The sequence below is a fragment of the Bos indicus genome, chromosome 17 (assembly GCF_029378745.1).
Source record: "Bos indicus isolate NIAB-ARS_2022 breed Sahiwal x Tharparkar chromosome 17, NIAB-ARS_B.indTharparkar_mat_pri_1.0, whole genome shotgun sequence".
Lineage (NCBI taxonomy): Eukaryota > Metazoa > Chordata > Mammalia > Artiodactyla > Bovidae > Bos > Bos indicus.
In genome coordinates this window covers 12484716-12502713 of record NC_091776.1, presented here as the reverse complement: position 1 = coordinate 12502713, position 17998 = coordinate 12484716, and the positions used below count along the sequence as shown (strand labels likewise).

At 43.3% G+C, this 17998-nt stretch overlaps 1 protein-coding gene across 8 annotated transcripts in view; it reads right to left on the bottom strand.

Moving 5' to 3' along the window:
• Positions 1 to 17998, bottom strand: part of ZNF827 (zinc finger protein 827) — a 190585-nt gene that overhangs the window by 17700 nt on the left and 154887 nt on the right. For all 8 annotated transcript variants that reach the window (XM_070769035.1, XM_019977811.2, XM_070769037.1 and 5 more), the window contains exon 9: positions 3413 to 3550. In XM_070769035.1, the coding sequence (XP_070625136.1) occupies positions 3413 to 3550 (138 nt within the window). The remainder of the gene's footprint in view (positions 1 to 3412; positions 3551 to 17998) is intronic.

The following is a 17998-nucleotide window of genomic DNA, read 5'->3' as shown; positions in this document are numbered from 1 at the left end:
AGTCTGCTGGGCTACAGTCCATGGGGTTGCAAAGAGACGAACACAGCTGAGCAGACATGCACATAAAGTCTTCACCTCGTGGCTCCTACATTTATACTTTCAAAGATAAAAGAAAATTCCAGGGCGACTGGACCATCTGTTTTCTGGATACACATAGGCCTCTCTTCCTGATAACGTGAGCCCCATACAGGCTACAAGAATACTGTGTGTGTGTGTGTGTGTGTGTGTGTGTGTATGTATCCAAGCCCCCAGGTGTGTGGGTCCAGGGTGGGTGCTGAGCTGAGGAAGGGCATGTGAATCAGCCTGCCCAGGGCTGGCGTGTAAGAGACACACCATCATTTTCCCTAAGCTCCAGGCCTGGGTCAGTCAAGAAACAAACACGAAGGAAATTAAAGGGGGAAAAAATGAATCAGATGAAATAATTGAATTGGAAATTTTCATGGTATATAAATAAAATAAAAAACTTTAATTATATTTCTTAATAGAATCCCTTTCATAAAACTGACAATGTTTCAGGGCCATTTTCAGAGTGGCATTCTGAATTCATTTGAGTAATCAAGTAAATTAAAGTAAAAGGAGCCGGCTTTGCTTTTAGGTACAGCCAAAGATAACAGATGGCAGCAGAGGAAGAAAAGGACAATTTCCTTTTCTGTCCTTAGCTCTGACTTTGTAATACGGGGCTTGTCTTAAAGAAAATACCTGTCTGTCTTATCTACATGATGGGGTAGAGTGCAAAAAAAAAAGTTTTCTGCCACAAAATTTAAGGCATCATTATTATTATAGGTGGTCCCCAACATCTGAGGTGCTGGTGGCTTGGGTTCAGGCAGGGCCGCGCAGGAGGAGCCCTACAGTGTAGAGAGATTAGTCTTTTCTTTAGAATTTTTGCATTTCTATTAATAAGCGAGGTTGTTAAGCTTTGATATTAAGATTGTTAAGTTTTGGTATTAAGATTACAATTTCTCCACAAAGTGAACCATTGAGCTTTCTCTTTTTCCTTTTTTTGGCCGTGCCCCTGTGGAATGTGGGATCTTAGTTCCTCAACTAGGGATCAAACCCTCATCCCCTGCAGTGGAAGCATGGAGTCTTAAGCACTGGATCACCAGGAAAGCCGTTATCTTTTTCTATCATTTGGAGTAGTTTAACAATATCAGAATTTTCTAGTCTTGACAGGTTAAAAAAGAACCCAGCTGGAAACGTTTCTGGACCTGATACTTTATTGTCTCCTCATCTTTCCAAATTCCCCTTTGGCAACCAGTTTATTTGAGGAGGGCATGGCAACCTACTCCAGTATTCTTGCCTGGAGAATCTCATGGACAGAGGAACCTGGCAGGCTACAGTCCAAGTTTCTTCCCACCAGCTTCAGTCAATTTTGGAAATTTTGCTTAAATTATCTATGTCATTTAAAGTTTTCAGCTTTTTTTTTTTTTTTTGCCACTGAGTTGCCTTTATTTTCCAGTAATTCTTTAATAACATCTGTATTAGAAATCAGGCTTCCCAACATAAATGTCCATTAATAGATGAGTGGATAAGCAAGATGTGGTAGCTACATCAATGAAATATTGCATGTATGCATGCTAAGTCACTTCAGTTGTGTCCGACTCTTTGCAACCTCATGGACTGTAGATCACCAGGCTCCTCTGTCCATGGAATTCTCCAGGCAAGAACACGGCGTGGGTTGCCAGGCCTTCCTCCAGGGGATCTTCCCGACCCAGGGATTGAACCTGCATCTCCGGCACTGCAGGCAGATTCTTGACCACTGAGCCACCAAGGAACCCCTAGAGAAATATTATTCAGCCATAAAAATAAATGAAATTTTGCTATTTGCAGCAACGTGGATGGACTTGGAGGCTATTATGTCAAGTGAAATAAGCCAGACAAAGACAAATATTGTACAGTATCGATTACATGTGGAATCTAAAAAATAAAGCAAACTAGTAATTCAACAACAAAAAAAGAGAAGCAGACTCCCAGAAATAGAGAACAAACCAGTGGTTACTACTGGAGGGGAGGGGAAGTTAGGGGTGGGGAAGCGGGAGGTACAAACTAGACTCAAAGATGCATCGTCCAGCACAGGGACATTTTGTAATAACTGAAAATGTATACGAGAAGAGTTAGGATTCCTTTTTCATTACTGATTTTGAATACTTTAGCCTCTGTTTTTCTTAAACAGACTTAAAGGGATTTATGCATTTATGATCTTCTTCCTAGAATTTGTTCTTTTACTAATTCTTTAGGATGAGTGCTAAGTTACTTTATTTTTGTTTTTCTTCCCTTCTAATTAAAACATTTAAGTCCATAAATGTTCCTCAGTCCGGAGCTGCAGCTGTTTGTTCCAGGTTTAGGTATGAATGTTCCCCTTTCATTCCTCCTAGATGTCTGGAATTTGTGATTTTCTTCATTTCCTTTGATCTGATTAGGTAGGGCGTTTTATGGACCCTTGGTTATTTTAAATTTCATTGAAGTATATTCAGAGAATGTGGCACACAGAAATTCTACTTTTTTGAACAAGTGAAAGTTTTCTTTGTGGCTAAGTATATGACTAAATTTGGTCTTTACTGGTTTAATATTTAAGATTCAAAATATTAAAAAATAGATAAAGAGAAAATTAATCTTGTTATACTAATACTGGCTTGCTTTTTTGTTTTGTGTGATACATAAAACTTTTATTTTATCCTTTTCTGTTTGCTCTAAACAAGACACATTTGAATTTTTCAACAAGGCTGATCTTCAGTGTAAAAATTCAAACACCTCATTTTCTTATTTCCATCTTGCTTTCTGTTTAATATTGATTTTACCTCACTTCTTTTTGTCCTAGCTTATTATCATTGCATTGATTAAGTTACTATTTATTGGGGTTTCCACTTCCCAACACTCAGAATCAACCATAATTCTCTTATACATAAATAAAGACAGACACTATTTCTCCACCAAGGTGCTCTTTCCCCTTCCTCCCACCTACCACAATGAGATGAATCCAGTAAGAAAGAGTGCAGCCACCCACCCCCTATGCCTTCAAGATGAGAGCAATAAACTCCTTAGAGGTGAAAAATTTCACCTGAACACTCCTAAATGTGAATCCTTTCTCATCAGTCCTCCTTGAATGCAATAGATCCTTTCAGTACAAATAAAAAACACTTTCCAGAGCCTTATTTGAACGTGCCAGGTAAAATGACTTGAAAAGGTCAGGATAAAAACATTTATACCACTTCCTGGTTTAATTAAAAAAAAAAATTTTTTTTTTTTTGTCCACAGCAAGTGGCATGTGGGACCCTAGTTCCCTGACCAGGGAGCGAACCTACACCCCAGGACTGGAAGCACGGAGTCTTAACCACTGGACCGCCAGGGAAGCTCAGAAACACAGATTCCTGATCATGAAGAAGCCAGTGGTGCGAGGGGGAAGGCCCCGACTCACCTGTGTGCAGAGACAGGTGTCGGGACAGCGTCTGCTGCCGCCCAAATACTTTCCCACACACGTCACAGGGGAAGAGCTGGTCGTTGAATTTCCAGGAGGGCAACCCGTTTCCTGCCTCGAGGACTATCTTTTCTGTTTCTGGGCCAAAAGAACAAAGCAGTGTGAGGAATAAAACAAGGCGATGGAAACACGTTTCTGCCTGGTCAACATTCAAGTTAATGTTCAACATTCAACTTAAGCCAAGGTTTGCTTCTAAAGAAGGTGGCTGGTGAACTGCAAGCAACCTCTGGTTTTCATGCTCCTCTCCTGCCTCTAAGAAGGCCATTCTTGAAAACTGTGGTGGCAAATGGATCCCAGTTTTAGTCAAGTCTCCCGTGGTTTCTCTCCTTCCTCACTAAAGGTCTGTGGACCCAGCCCTTCAGCAGGTTGACAGCATGGCATAGCACTCTGCTCCAGATACAGCAGGCACTCTATAAAAGGTGCTGAGTGAGTGAACGGTTGAGTTGCACGTTAAAATTCCAGAAATGCAGACTCTTGCCTGTGTGTGTGTACTGAGTCACTTCAGTCATGTCTAAATCTTTGCAACTCCATGGACTATAGCCCACCAGCCTCCTCTGTCCATAGGATTCTCCAGGGAAGAATACTGGAGTGGGTTGCCATTTCCTCCTCCAGGGGATCTTCCCGACCCAGAGACTGAACCCGCGTCTCCTGCGTTGGCAGGTGAGTTCTTTACCACTAGCGCCATCTGGGAAGCCTGCAGACTCTTGCCAGCAGACAGTAAATCAAGAATGCCAAAGCTCAGATTCTGATGTAAAAACAGAGGGTTCAATCTCTTGAAAGGATTACACTTTCATGGTCCTTTATGCCCAAAACGTTTTGCCCTATGTTCTGGGTTGTGCAAAATCCTTAATGAGGAACCAGTGGTACCCAGACTCAAGGATGACAACTGTGTACTGCTTGCTATGGTCTGAATGTGTGAGTCCCCCCAAAGTGATACATTGAAACCCTAATGTTCAAAGTGGTGGTTTTTTAGAGGTGGGATCCCTGGAAGGTGATTAGGTCATGAGGGTGCATTCTTACGAGTGGGATTAGTGTCCTTAAAGAAGAGGCCCCACAGGGTTCCCTGCCCCCTTTGCTATATGAGGACTCAGCAGGACATAGGCAGTCTGTGTCCTGGAAGAAGGCCCTTACCAGGGCTTCCAGCCTCCAGGCCTGTGTGCAGTACATCTTTTTGTTTATAAGCTACCCAGTCTATGGTATTTTGTTACAGCAGCCTGAGTGGAGTCAGACTCTACTCCATGGAAAACGCACTCATGAAAGAGTATACAACCAGAAATTCCCCAAAAGTCTCACGATGCTTGGGAAAATGAGAGCTACAAGTCATCTGTAAGTAATTCAGAGCCATGAATGACCTGTGTGGACCTCAATACCTTCTTTTGACATCTTAAAAAGGGTTTATTTTCTCATCATCATCCATGGGGTTACCTTTTATTTTCTCATCTATCCTCTGTCCATGGGATTCTCCAGTCAAGAGTACTGGAGTGGGTTTCCATTTCCTTATCCAGGAGATCTTCCTGACCCAGGGATCAAACCCACCTCTCCTGCACTGCACGTGGATTCTTTACCAATGAGCCCTCAGGGAAGGTCCATATTGCTTCTCACAAAACTTAAGGATTACATAAACATTCCTTCAACAGTAAGATAAGGAGAGAGGTGACAGAGTTACCAAAAAGGGGGAAGGGGCCACTTTCATGAGGACACTTTCATGGGCCCACTACAGCTTTCAGCCTCACCCTGGAGAGCAAGACATATAGTTTACTGAGTCAGTATCTTGTCCTTCATCTCAGTAAATTACTGTGACTGTTCCTACAGCACGGTGGTGCTTTATACCACCAGATACCACGCGGCCATAATTAAATGGTGGAAGGAACGTTTCATAAAATCAAGCAGATGAAAACATTCAGACCACCGGGCAGAGATAAACATCAGAACAAAGAACCTGATTTCCCCCAGTTTGGTGAAACTGCTTCCCAGATACAAATACAGGCTTCCACCTGCATTTGGGTGAGTCAACTGGATCAAATTTCATTTGAATTCAGACTTGCCAGATAGTGTAATCTCAGGAAGGAAGGCAAATATGAATGTATGTTTGGAAGGGGCGGGGGACTGATGGTGAAACTGTAAAAATGTTTGCTGGGAGGCACCTGCCAGTAATCCTAACACTGATAAGGCCCATGTATTGATTGATCCGTGTTTGTTAAATGTAGCTTTTTGGGCCTCAGAGACAAGATTGAGTCTTCTTATTAGAGTAGGAATGTGTGACTACAAACCTCAGCAGGGCAAGAGGTGGAGCTGTGGAGGAAAAAAAGCGCAAAGGGAGCTATGGGGCTCTGATATGTGAGGACAAGAACCACTCTCGGATGACTGTCCTTGAGTCCGAGCTGTGAGCATTTCCACACACGGCATGAGAGGGCATTTCAGTAGCTTTGAAGTGTGTAATCACAACAGGGCTTCAAAGGAGGATGGGAGTAATAATTGTAAGGAGAGATCAAGAGGGTACAGGGTCTTCCAATACACTCCCAAGAAGAATGAACTAATTGGGTCACAGACCGAACAAGCAGATGCAATTATAAGGAGAGAAGTCTCTTAGTAATTCTTTCAAGTATCAGTCACATGCTTGAGACGTTGAAGCATCATGAAAAGTCCAACTGCCTCCACTGGTCTAGAAAACGGTTAGAGCCACGAAGGCTGTGCTGTGGGGAAGCAGAAGGACTGCCTGGAGGCACGGTGAGGCAGGGTGGGGGTGTTCAGCCCTGGTCAGCGCCCCCACCCGCCCTGGCCTGGGCCCCAAGCCCTGTCCAGGGACCAGCTCCTCTCCCTCCTTGCTGTCTGTGTTTGCTGTGGCCACCTGTTGCCATTTCACACGCAGGAGCAAGAGAAGCAGGCCATCGCAGCCTCATCCCAAACATGACCTTGAAATCAGATTGGGGTGAGGCTGGGGATGGAGGTGCAGGGGCAAGAGGGGAATTAGAACTTTGCCCAAACAAGTACTGAAATCAGACTTGCTCTTCTCTCCCCAGAGCTGAAATGGAGCCCAAGGGGTGCCACGTTCTTCCACGTTTCCTGGGGATGGTGTCACCTGCCCGGTGAGAGAAACCTCAGAACCTGTTTTGATTCTTCCCGCCCTCTCTCTGTCTTTTAGCACATCCAGTCGGTCACCAAAAGCTGGTTCGAGAGCGACAGCTGAAGGTGACGGACGCCTTGCAAGACCATGCTTAGGACCACCGTCTGCCTTCTGGAAGCAGGGCTGGTTCCAGCACCATGGAGGCCCAGCAGCTGGGGCCACCAACTCTCCAGGACACATTCTGGAAGAGATCCAAGCACTGCCTGCAGCTCTTGAGGACCAAAAGTTACCAAAAATACTGTAAACTATTTAGATTGTGAACCCTATAGATAAATGTTTATAAAAATGGATGTGCAGGCCTAATTTCTTTGCATTAGTGATACAGACTGTAGCCCTACGTTAAGAAAACCACTGTGGGGCAAGTGGCAAGTGCTGCTAGGGTGTGCATCTTTTGGCTTGATTCAGTCACAGGTACCGTGCTCCATCGTCTCCTCCTCCGGAAACCAAATGAACTGGCCTGGCTACTGCTTACCTGAGTCATCATCGCTCACCAGGAACACTGCCAAAGCCTCCGAAACAGACTCGTGGGTACCATTCCACCAGCCCCTCCTGGAGGTTCCCAGATGACCTTTCTGAGGCACAAGGCAGGTCATGTCTCGTCCTGAGCTCCCAGTGGCTCCCCCAGGCCAAACTCCTCCTGCACAGGGCTCCTCAGATCGTCCACACACTGACTCCAACCATCTCCCTGCTTCTGGAGCCTTCAACACTTTCAAATCAACTATGCCTCCAACAGAAGTGACTCCCCGCCTCTGGCGCCTCTGCCGCACACCGACTCCAGCTCATTATCAAGTCCTGTCTCAGACAGCATCTCCTTGGTCAAGCCCTTCCCAGTTCCCCAGGCAATGTGTCCTCTTCCCTTCTCTGCCCCAAAGCACTTTTCCTGGACACGGGATTGCACCACCTTACCTGCTATATCATGTCTACATATCTTCTATTAACATATTATATGTCTTTTTAACACAGGGCACCCAGTGAGCTCGACATGCGACAGTGCTCATTAATCATGTTCTCTGGCTTCCCCTCTCGAAGGTGAGTCATTGAGGGAGGGGGTTCTGGAGGATTTATTTATGCATCCTGGGCATAGGCACAGACCTGATACATAGCAGGTGGGAAGTAGATAGTTGTTGAAGAAGGGAATGACTGAATGAAAGGACCCAAGTTTGGCAGGGAATAAACATTATTCTTATTTTATACTGTGAAAGACTGAGGCTTGGAAACAGTGTTAGTTAAAGCTAATGGCCAATTCGGGGTAAAAAATAAGGCTACTTGCTTTCTGAATGGTGTCTTAACCCCAAAACCACGATTTAATGATTTTTATTAGAAATGTTTGCAGTCCTGACCCATATCCCCAGAGGGCCTCTCTCCTTACTTCTTCCCAATAACAAGCTACAGGATTATTCTCTTCAAGATGCATTCTCTGGCAGACACTGCTTTTTTGGTTAACCCGACAGTCATTCTCAACGTTCCTCTCCCTGTCTAATTCCCACTGTAGAGGCAGCTAAGGGGGGTCATGTGCTAAAGTTATGACCAATAAAAAGGCTTTTGCTTTCCTGATAAAGAGAAAGATATACTTGGTGTTGGCCGCCTTCTTTTTCTTTCCTTGGACACAGAGACAATGCCTGGGGTTATGGCAGCCATTTTGGGCATATGAGGCCTGATCAGGTGAAGGCCAACCTGTTAAGTATGGAGAAAGGGAAAGATGAAAAATGTCTGGGTCCTGGATGGCATCTTCCAGTAGCTGAATAAATAGCTGAAACCACCCACTCTGGACTTACTCTTTAGATAAGGAAAGTAAACCACTATTTGTTTCAGCCACTGTCAGCTGGGTTTCACTTAGGATGCTCTTAATTGAAACTCCTCCCATGATTACTCTTTAACTGAGGACTTTGGAAGTTAGGTCTGCCTTTGACAAGTTGTATTCCTAAATTCCTGTATCCCGTGAAGAACTCTCCATATTCACTGTCAACAGCAGTAAGTGTACAGCCAGCTGAGCATATTTCCATCTTAATTATCTTCTGCTGCTTCTGCTGCTGCTAAGTTGCTTCAGTCGTGTCTGACTCTGTGCAACCCCATAGACGGCAGCCCACCAGGCTCCCCTGTCTCTGGGATTCTCCAGGCAAGAACACTGGAGTGGGTTGCCATTTCCTTCTCTAATGCATGAAAGTGAAAGTGAAGTCGCTCAGTCGAGTCCGACTCTTAGCGACCCCATGGACTGCGGCCCACCAGGCTCCTCCATCCATGGGATTTTCCAGGCAAAAGAGTACTGGAGTGGGGTGCCAGTGCCTTCTCCGTAATTATCTTCTGTTCCCCTCAAAAAAAAAAAAAACCTTTTTAAATTAAGAAATTTGCTTTCTAAAAACTTTTAGTTGAAGCATAACACATAACAGAAAAATTTACCTAACACTAACTGCTTTGTAATCGGTGCAAAATTTGGAATACAGATATTATTTTTTTAAATTTGCTCTTATTTCCACATTCCTTAATATTTGTTTCATTATTTTAAGAAGCTGTGAATAATTTTCTTCATTTCCTTTATAGCAAAATAGTTAATGATTAAGCCTGGTGTGCTGCAGTCCACGGGGCTGCAAAGAGTTGGACACAACTGAGGGACAGAAGGACTGAACTGGACTGATACTTTTAAGAGTGTTTCAGAGGACTCTGTCTCCTACAAAGCATTTGATTTCCCTTTATCTTCTTATACTCTGGTTCCTGAGATATCCATAAATTGTTCCCATAAATTCCTGGCTACTCGGTACTATCTGAGTGGATGTTTTTCTCCCTACTTTTCCACCCATAATATTCGCTTTGAATATCATTTGGACCTTTCCCTCTTCCTTAAATACATTTTTGTTTTAAGTGAAGTAATAACTAGGTACACAGGAGCAAGCACTTTTCTCTCTTATAGTATGGTTCAGAATATAGAAAGAGGGTATTTGGAGAGTCACCCCATCTTAGCAGTCCCAGTATAAGGCTCTTAGCTCCTCCCCTTTGTGGTGAACTGAGAACCGTCATTCATAATGATGAGGCTCAACAGCCAAGAGATAGGATGCCAGACTCGCCTCTTGTGATCCAGTGATCCGAGGGGACAGGTCTCATTTTGCGTACAGGTCCATCAAGTATTTCTCCAAAAATTTCCATGCGATAAACCCATCTGGTACAGATTGGGAGGGAGCTTCATCAAACTCTATGTGACAGAACATTGGATCCAGTAGGGGATTCAGCTTTCTTTGAATCCAACTCCTTCATTTCCAGGAGGATGAAATGAAGCATAAAATTCCAGGGCCTCTTCCATCTCACTGCACCTCACAACATGTACAGGTTTGAATAAGGGAATCAAGGTTTCCAGCATAACTAAGGCTCAGGGAGGAACCTTAAGGGTCATTTTGTTCAATTCTCTCTTCTTACGTATAAGGAAACCGAGGCCCAGAGGACTGAAGTAACTGCTCAGGTACCTGGCTAGTGACTCTGAGAGTGGAGTGACCAGCCTGGGTCTCACTGAAGCTCCTCCAAGCCACATGGAATCACAGACAATGTTTACAACAAACAAGGAAGGGCTTTTTCTTTCTCCTCCTGTGTTTTGGCTCAGGGTTTAAATTCTTGGTTACAAGTGGACATATGTAATTTAGCAATTCACAGACACTAGGGTTTATTTCCACCTCTCTCTCTCTTTCTTCAATTGGAATACAGTTGCTTTACAATGTTGTGTTAGTTTCTGCTGCACAGCAGAGTGCATCAGTCATATGTATCCATTTATCCCCTCTTTCCTGGGTTTCCTTCCCGCTTAGGTCACCACGGAGCACTGAGTAACGTGCTAACCTGTGCTACACAGTATGATGTGTATATGTCAATCTCTCTTCTTGAAGGTGTCAGCCTGGTATATTTCCAGCGAAAATATACTGGAGAAGTTAGAGACCAGTGTGTCTTGAAGTAGAACAAAGAAAGAACAAGAGGAAGATCAAATGGGAAAACTCTAAAAGCCAAGCCCCTCTGAGGTAAACTATTTCTCTTTGGGCCTTTCATTGACATGTGGGGAAAATTTTTGTTAAACAAACAAAACCTCTCAAAGAACAAGAAGGGCAAAGGAAAGGACTTTAGTTTGCTTCTCAGCTTTAACATCGTTTAGCTCCCTGACTGGTGTATCATCAGGCTTTGTTACTGTGTTTGTGTGAGAGGATCCCTGTATCTCCTGCCAAAATAATCCTCTCAAAGAACCATCTCTCGACCTGACTTTGGCAAGAGACATGTGGAGAGGGAAGGCTTTATTTGGTTAAAGTCGTAAGCAAAAGATTGGCCAAAGTGTGACCTCAACGCATAAATAACTGTCCAGATTGACTAAATCCGCATCAGCTGCTCAGTGTGGAAGAGGCTCTGGGGCCCCTTGGGTTTTCCGTGATGACAGATGGTACTGTGAGTCTTTCTTTCATCATCAAGCCTGGAGAGTTGCGAGGCATATCTCAAATGAACTTCTGAAACCCTTGGCACTTACAGTCCATACTCTTCTATAGGTTAAAACCTATCCGGTCATTTCCAGGCAGGGCACGTGGTTTTTCTGCTAAGTCCTTTCCCTGCTGGTTCTGTCCTTTGGTTTCATGGGTTTAAGATACGCTGCTGCCTTCTGAGGGTTGCTTGTGAATTAAGGAGAGCCAGTCATGCTTTAGGGCTCTTTGGGGGTCAATATCTTTGAAGGGCTTTGGTCCATAGGGTCACCAAGAGTTGGACACGACTGAAGCGACTTGCACCATGTGCACACGTAGCGTCTTTGCTAAGTGTTTGCAGTTCTAAATCCTTTACAAATTTCCTGTAAGTGTCACTGCAACTTAGGGTAATCTGGCAGGTCCTAACAGATCTTTATTTTGGGGGGCTCTCAAATCATTGCAGACGGTGACTGCGGCCATGGAATTAAAAGATGCTTCTTCTTGGAAGAAAAGCTATGACCAACCTAGACAGCATATTAAAAAGCAGAGACATTACTTTGCCAATAAAGGTCCGCAGAGTCAAAGCAATGGTTTTTCCAGTTGTCATGTATGGATGTGAGAGTTGGACTATAAAGAAAGCTGAGTGCCGAAGAATTGATGCTTTTGAACTGTGCTGTTGGAGAAGACTCTTGAGAGTCCCTTCGATGGCAAGGAGATCAAACCAGTCAATCCTAAAGGAAATCAGTCATGAATATTCATTGGAAGGACTGATGCTGAAGCTGAAACTCCAATACTTTGGCCACCTGATGCGAAGAACCGACTCATTGGAAAAGACCCTGATGCTGGGAAAGACTGAAGGCAGGAGAAGGGGACGACAGAGGATGAGATGGTTGGATGGCATCACGAGCTCGGTGGACATGAGTGTGAGCAAACTCCAGGAGGTGGTGAGGGACAGGGAAGCCTGGTGTGCTGCAGCCCATGGGGTCGCAAAGAGTCAGACACGACTGAGCGACTGAACTGAACCGAACAGATCTATTAGGTTCCCTACAACCACCTCTCTGCAGGCCTTGGTGCAACCAGATTTCCCTTTAAAGATGATTCCAAATACTTTTCCAAATTAAGGGATTTTCCACTGGTCGAGATGTCAGATCAAGGAATAGCTAAGCTAGCAGAATTTAGCAAGAGTCAATCTGTGCTTGATTAAAAATACCGGGCAGAGATTTTTAGGTATAAAAGAGTTCATGGTCTTGATCTTTTTGGGGGGCTCATTTCAAACTGCAGTTCAGTTCAGAAGCCCTCATCGCTATATAACCTCACCTTATTAATCAATCCATTAGAAATTTGTAGGAATTTGGATGTTGCTTCTACATATTTCCTCTACTTGTATTTCCAAGATCAGTGGACACTCCATAAATGCTTACTGAATAAATGAGACCATCATACCCCCAACATCATAACAGGTGAACTAAATGGCAACCAAATTTTACACTGCGACATGGAAGCAAACTCACAATATTGATACAGGAGTGACAGCCAAGGGGCTCTGGTTATTATTCTTTCCAGTTACACAGACCAGTGGGTACTTCTCTTCTTAATGATGATGATAAGATTTGAAGTCTTAGCAAATGCCCTCAGAATGTCCCAATGTTGAGAACATTCACAAACCTTTGTTAGAAAACCATCAGGCCTGGGAGCAGTCATTCTCGTGTCTTTGTGGCAGACACTGCTCATTGCTTACTCAACAGCTAACAGAGCTACAATTTTTTTCTTTAGGGGAGCAACATGCCTTGTTTAAAAAACAAAAACAAAAACATGCATTTCCCCTTCCCAGCTTCCACGGCTGGTAGGGTGTAGCCCTAAAACATGATTCTGGTCAATGAGACTCATCCTATTTGGGCAGCTTATCTTCATTATGCAAACCAGCATCAGAGTTTCTTAAAAGTATATTAGAACCTGCTATATAGCATAGGCTGCTCAGCTCAGTGGTCTGTGGTGACCTAGAGGGATAGGGTGGGGGTGGAAGGGAGGTCCCAAAGGGAGGGGATATATGTATACATATGGCTGATTCACTTTGTCGTACTGCAGAAATCAACACAACATTGTAGAGCAATGATACTCCAATGGAAAAAAAGGCCCATTCAGAAGATAATGCATAATTAAAGCCATAGGCTTCATGTATGGAGGATTTACCACTGTGCCAGGTACTATACTATGCATGTACACATATTATATAGGAACTTATAACAACACTATGGTGAGATACTATTGTTACCATTCCCATTTTACCAAAAAAGAAGTATCAGGCTCAGGGAGGTTGAACAATGAATTCAAGTTCTCCCAGCTGGTGACAGCCTAGCCCAAACCCAAGTCTATATGGCTCCAAAGCCCAACCCCACAACCACTCGTTACGTTACACAATTATACAACATCAGTGAAGAAAATTCAAGGATTCCGATTTATTTCGCCACAGACAAATCTATCTGCTACAATCTCGATTTGTTCCAATTTAAGTTTTCCTAAATTCACCAGCCATCAAGAAGAAGCATCAGGACAGCATACATTTAAAGGGGGGTTTGTTGGGGCAACCCAAATACTAACCCCAGGCCCTAGACAGACAGAGACTGGTGAAATGTGGAGCCCCCACCTTCCTACTCTTGCCTGATTCCTCCTGGCTGTCCTTCTACATCTTTACTGCTGATGGGTTGCTGGACATCAAAAACCTGAGCACCAATTATGTAGATTTTAATTAAATCCTTTCAGGCCAGCTTTCACTGGCCCCAGAATAAGACCCTCCATTGACTATTCTTTCCACTTTTCTTAGAAAAGGAACAGGCATTCAAGTGTGGTGCTACCCCATGACTATATTAGGTGAAGGTGAATCTTTATATCCAAAAGAGTTTTCTTCTACAGATTATCATAAAGTATGGCCACAAATGAGAACATCTTGAGGGCATTACCATTGCTAGGGCAAATGGGAGAATCATCACTTTTCCTCCTTATATATTGCTGAGCTCAGTGTTCCACATTTATTTCTTGAATAAAGGAGAGAATGAATAAACTAAAGGCAGATCAACATTGTTAAAAAATTTAAACTTTCTAAAATACTCTAAAATGTGAAAATTCTAAATATTTTAGACTTCCTAAAATAAGTTCTAAAATACTAAAGACTTTAATGTTCATTTACTTCTACGTGTGATTGTAGCCAAAAGGCCAAGAAGCGTGTTCATTTACTGCTAATACTGTATGATGCGCTACGTATCATGCCTACAGAGCATTTTAAAGATATTTAATGTTTCTTTTTAAACCGCAGTCACAGTCATTTCCAAATACTATTCAAGTAAGCCCCTAGGTATTCTGTCGTTCCCTTCACTGAGACTGGAATCCGCTGGTCGTCTCGATTATTCTCGTTCTCTTTTCTTATGGACAAGCCTTGATCATATCATCCATTCCTTTAAAGATTTCTAAATTTCCTTAAAGCCCTTATCAGTTTCCAGGCACTGCAGTATTCTTGCGTGACCACATCCAGTTTCAAATTTTCAGTCTTCTTTTCTCTCTGCTCCCAAGCTATTGAATTCTGTATTAACAGAAAATATACCTCTTCAGTTTGCCTCTCTTGACCTTGAGTTTTAGCACGTTATACAATTTGTGTTAGATGACGGTAGATTTAACATTTGAAAGCAACATTCATCACAAATATTTTTCTCCTAGACCAGAAATACTATTTGATTCAGCAAAGTTATATGTTTTTATGTGATGAAGATTTCTGTTCGTTGGTTTCTTTAATTCTTCTTCTTCAGGTAGGGCTTACCAATATGGGATTGGGAAGTACCTCTGTTGATAGCATTTTCCTTTGAAAGTACGTCAAAATGATTGGCAGCATTGACAGTGTGTTGGCAAACATTTTATTTTTAAATAAGTAAAACAGGCTATCTCCACAATAATATCATTGTCAATAATTTATTCATGGCCTGTCTTTAATGAGGGAAAGAGCTGTGGATTTAGATGCAGCTGAAAGAGGAACTGGTGGTGGCATGGTAAAGAACCCACCTGCCAATGCAGGAGGCAGAGAGATACAGGTTCGATCCCTGGGTTGGGAAGATCCCCTGGAGGAGGGCATAGCAGCCACTCCAGTGTTCTTGCCTGGAGAATTCCATGGACAGAGGAGCCTAGTGGGCTACAGTCCATGGGGTCACAAAGAGACAGACACGACTGAAGCGACTGAGCGCCTATGCATGCACGCAAGAGGAACTATAAATATGAGTAGTTAAGATTTACTTAGCATTTATGTTGGGCTTCGCAGGTGGAGCAGTGGTAAAGAATCCACCTGCCAATGCGGGAGATCCAAGAAATAAGGGTTTGATCCCTGAGTTGGGCAGATCTCCTGGAATAGAAAATGGCAACCCACTCCAATATTTCTTGCCTGAAAAATTTCACGGACAGAGGAGCCTGGCAGGCTACAGTCCATGGGGTTGCAAAGAGTCAGACACAACTGAGCAACCGAGCACACCAAACACATAGCATTTATGTTCTTCCAGGCACTATAGGTAAGTCTTTTATTTACATTATATCATTTAATCCTCAAGACAACATGTTAAGGTTGTTCTCACTGTTACCCTCATTGTGTGAGATGCACGTTCAGTCACTTCAGTCATGTCCAACTCTTTGCGATCCTATGGACCGTAGCCCACCAGGTTCCTCTGTCCATAGGATTCTCCAGGCAAGAATACTGGAGTGGGTTGCCATGCCCTCCTCTAAGGGATCTTCCCAACCCAGAAACTGAACCCTTATCTCTATGTCTCCTGCATTTAGCAGGTGGGGTCTTTACCACTAGCACCACCTGGGAAGCCATATCCTCACTGTATGGATGAAAAAAAAAAAAAAAAAACAAAGCTCAGGACACTTAAGACATCAGCCCATTCTCACACAGCTGGTTAAGAGGCGGAGCTACGATCTGAACCCAGGACCCCCAGTCTGGGAAAGTACGTGCCCTGGCTTCCCTTATACTGCACGTTAACATTCGGCATGTTCATCAGGCATCACCCTGTTTTTGTGAAGGATCTTTAATCTCTGTTTCAAAGCAGAAAAAGGCTGATAGCTGATGACCTTGACTTAGTGGGTTCTAAGGAAGCCAAAGTCATGTATTTAATTTTTCTCATTCCTAGATGGCAAGTGTCACTGCATTTTATGGTTTCAGATGAAAGTACAACTTTATCCAGCTGCCTTAGACACAAACATCCCTGTTAAAGAACAGAATACAGCCACAGCGTGGAAGGTCTATAATGTAAATTTAATCCTCTGCCAAACACATATTTTATCCATAAGGTATCTGAAGAATTGAACTTGTATCTTTGCGACCCCATGCACTATAAAGTTTACGAAATTCTCCAGGCTAGAATACTGGAATGGGTAGCTGTTCCCTTCTCCAGGGGATCGTCTCAATCCAGGGATTGAACCGAGGTCTCCCACATTGTAGGCAGATTCTTTACCAGTGGAGCCACCAGGGAAGCCCATTTGAAAGTTAGGGCATTACTATTATTAATATAATTCAGATCAGTTCAGTTGAGTCGCTCAGTTGTGTCCGACTCTTTGAGACCCCGTGAATCGCAGCACGCCAGGCCTCCCTGTCCATCACTAACTCTTGGAGTTCACCCAAACTCATGTGCATCGAGTCGGTGATGCCATCCAGCCATCTCACCCTCTGTCATCCCCTTCTCCTCCTGCCCCCAATCCCTCCCAGCATCAGGGTCTTTTCCAATGAGTCAACTCTTCATATGAGGTGGCCAAAGTATTGGAGTTTCAGCCTCAGCATCTGTCCTTCCAACGAACACCCAGGACTGGTCTCCTTTAGAATGGACTGGATGGATGTCCTTGCAGTCCAAGGGACTCTCATGAGTTTTCTCTATCACCACAGTTCAAAAGCATCAATTCTTCAGTGCTCAGCTTGCTTCACAGTCCAACTCTCACATCCATACATGACCACAGGAAAACCAAAGCCTTGACAAGACGGACCTTTGTTGGTAAAGTAATATCTCTGCTTTTTAATATGCTATCTAGGTTGGTCATAACTTTCCTTCCAAGGAGTAAGCATCTTTATATTTCCTGGCTGCAATCACCATCTGCAGTGATTTTGGAGCCCCCAAAAAATAAAGTCTGACACTGTTTCCACTGTTCCCCCATCGATTTCCCATGAAGTGATGGGACTAGACGCCACGGTCTTAGTTTTCTGAATGTTGAGCTTTAATCCAACTTAGGTTGGTGCAAAAGTAATTGTGGCTTTGCATTGTTGAAATTTGCGGTTTGATATTAGAATACATTCTTAAATAAATATGGTTCTGTTATACATCATTTTATTGCATATCTCTCATTTTATGTTATTTTGCTAATTAATTTTACTTGCTGTTTATTTTATATTTATTTTAAACTAGGAAAATAACATTACACAAAAAGTGAATTTGAGTGATTTTCTTATTCAAATTAAAATGGGTCATAAAGCAGTGAAGACAACTCACAACATCAACAATGCATTTGGCACAGGAGCTGCTAACACACATACAGTGCAGTGGCGGTTCCAGAAGTTTTACAAGAGACGGGAGCCTTGACATGAGGAGCGTGGTGGTGGGCCACCGGAAGTTGATAACGACCAATCAGCTTTGACGGTCCTATTACAACTACACGAGAAGAACTCAGCATTGACCATTCTATAGTCATTTGGCATTTGAACAAATGGGGAGGGTGAGAAACCTCGATAAATGGGTGCCTCATGAGCTGGCCAAAAAAATCCCTGGTTTGAAGTGTTGTTCTTCTCTTACTCTACATGACAGCAACAAACCATTAATTGATCAGATTGTGATGTATGATGAAAAGCGGATTTTTTAAGTCAGCTGGCGATGACCAGCTCAGTGGCTGGACTGAGAAGAAGCTCCAAAGCACTTCCCAAAGCCAAACTTGCAGCAAAAAATTCATGGCCACTGTTTGGTGATCTGCTGC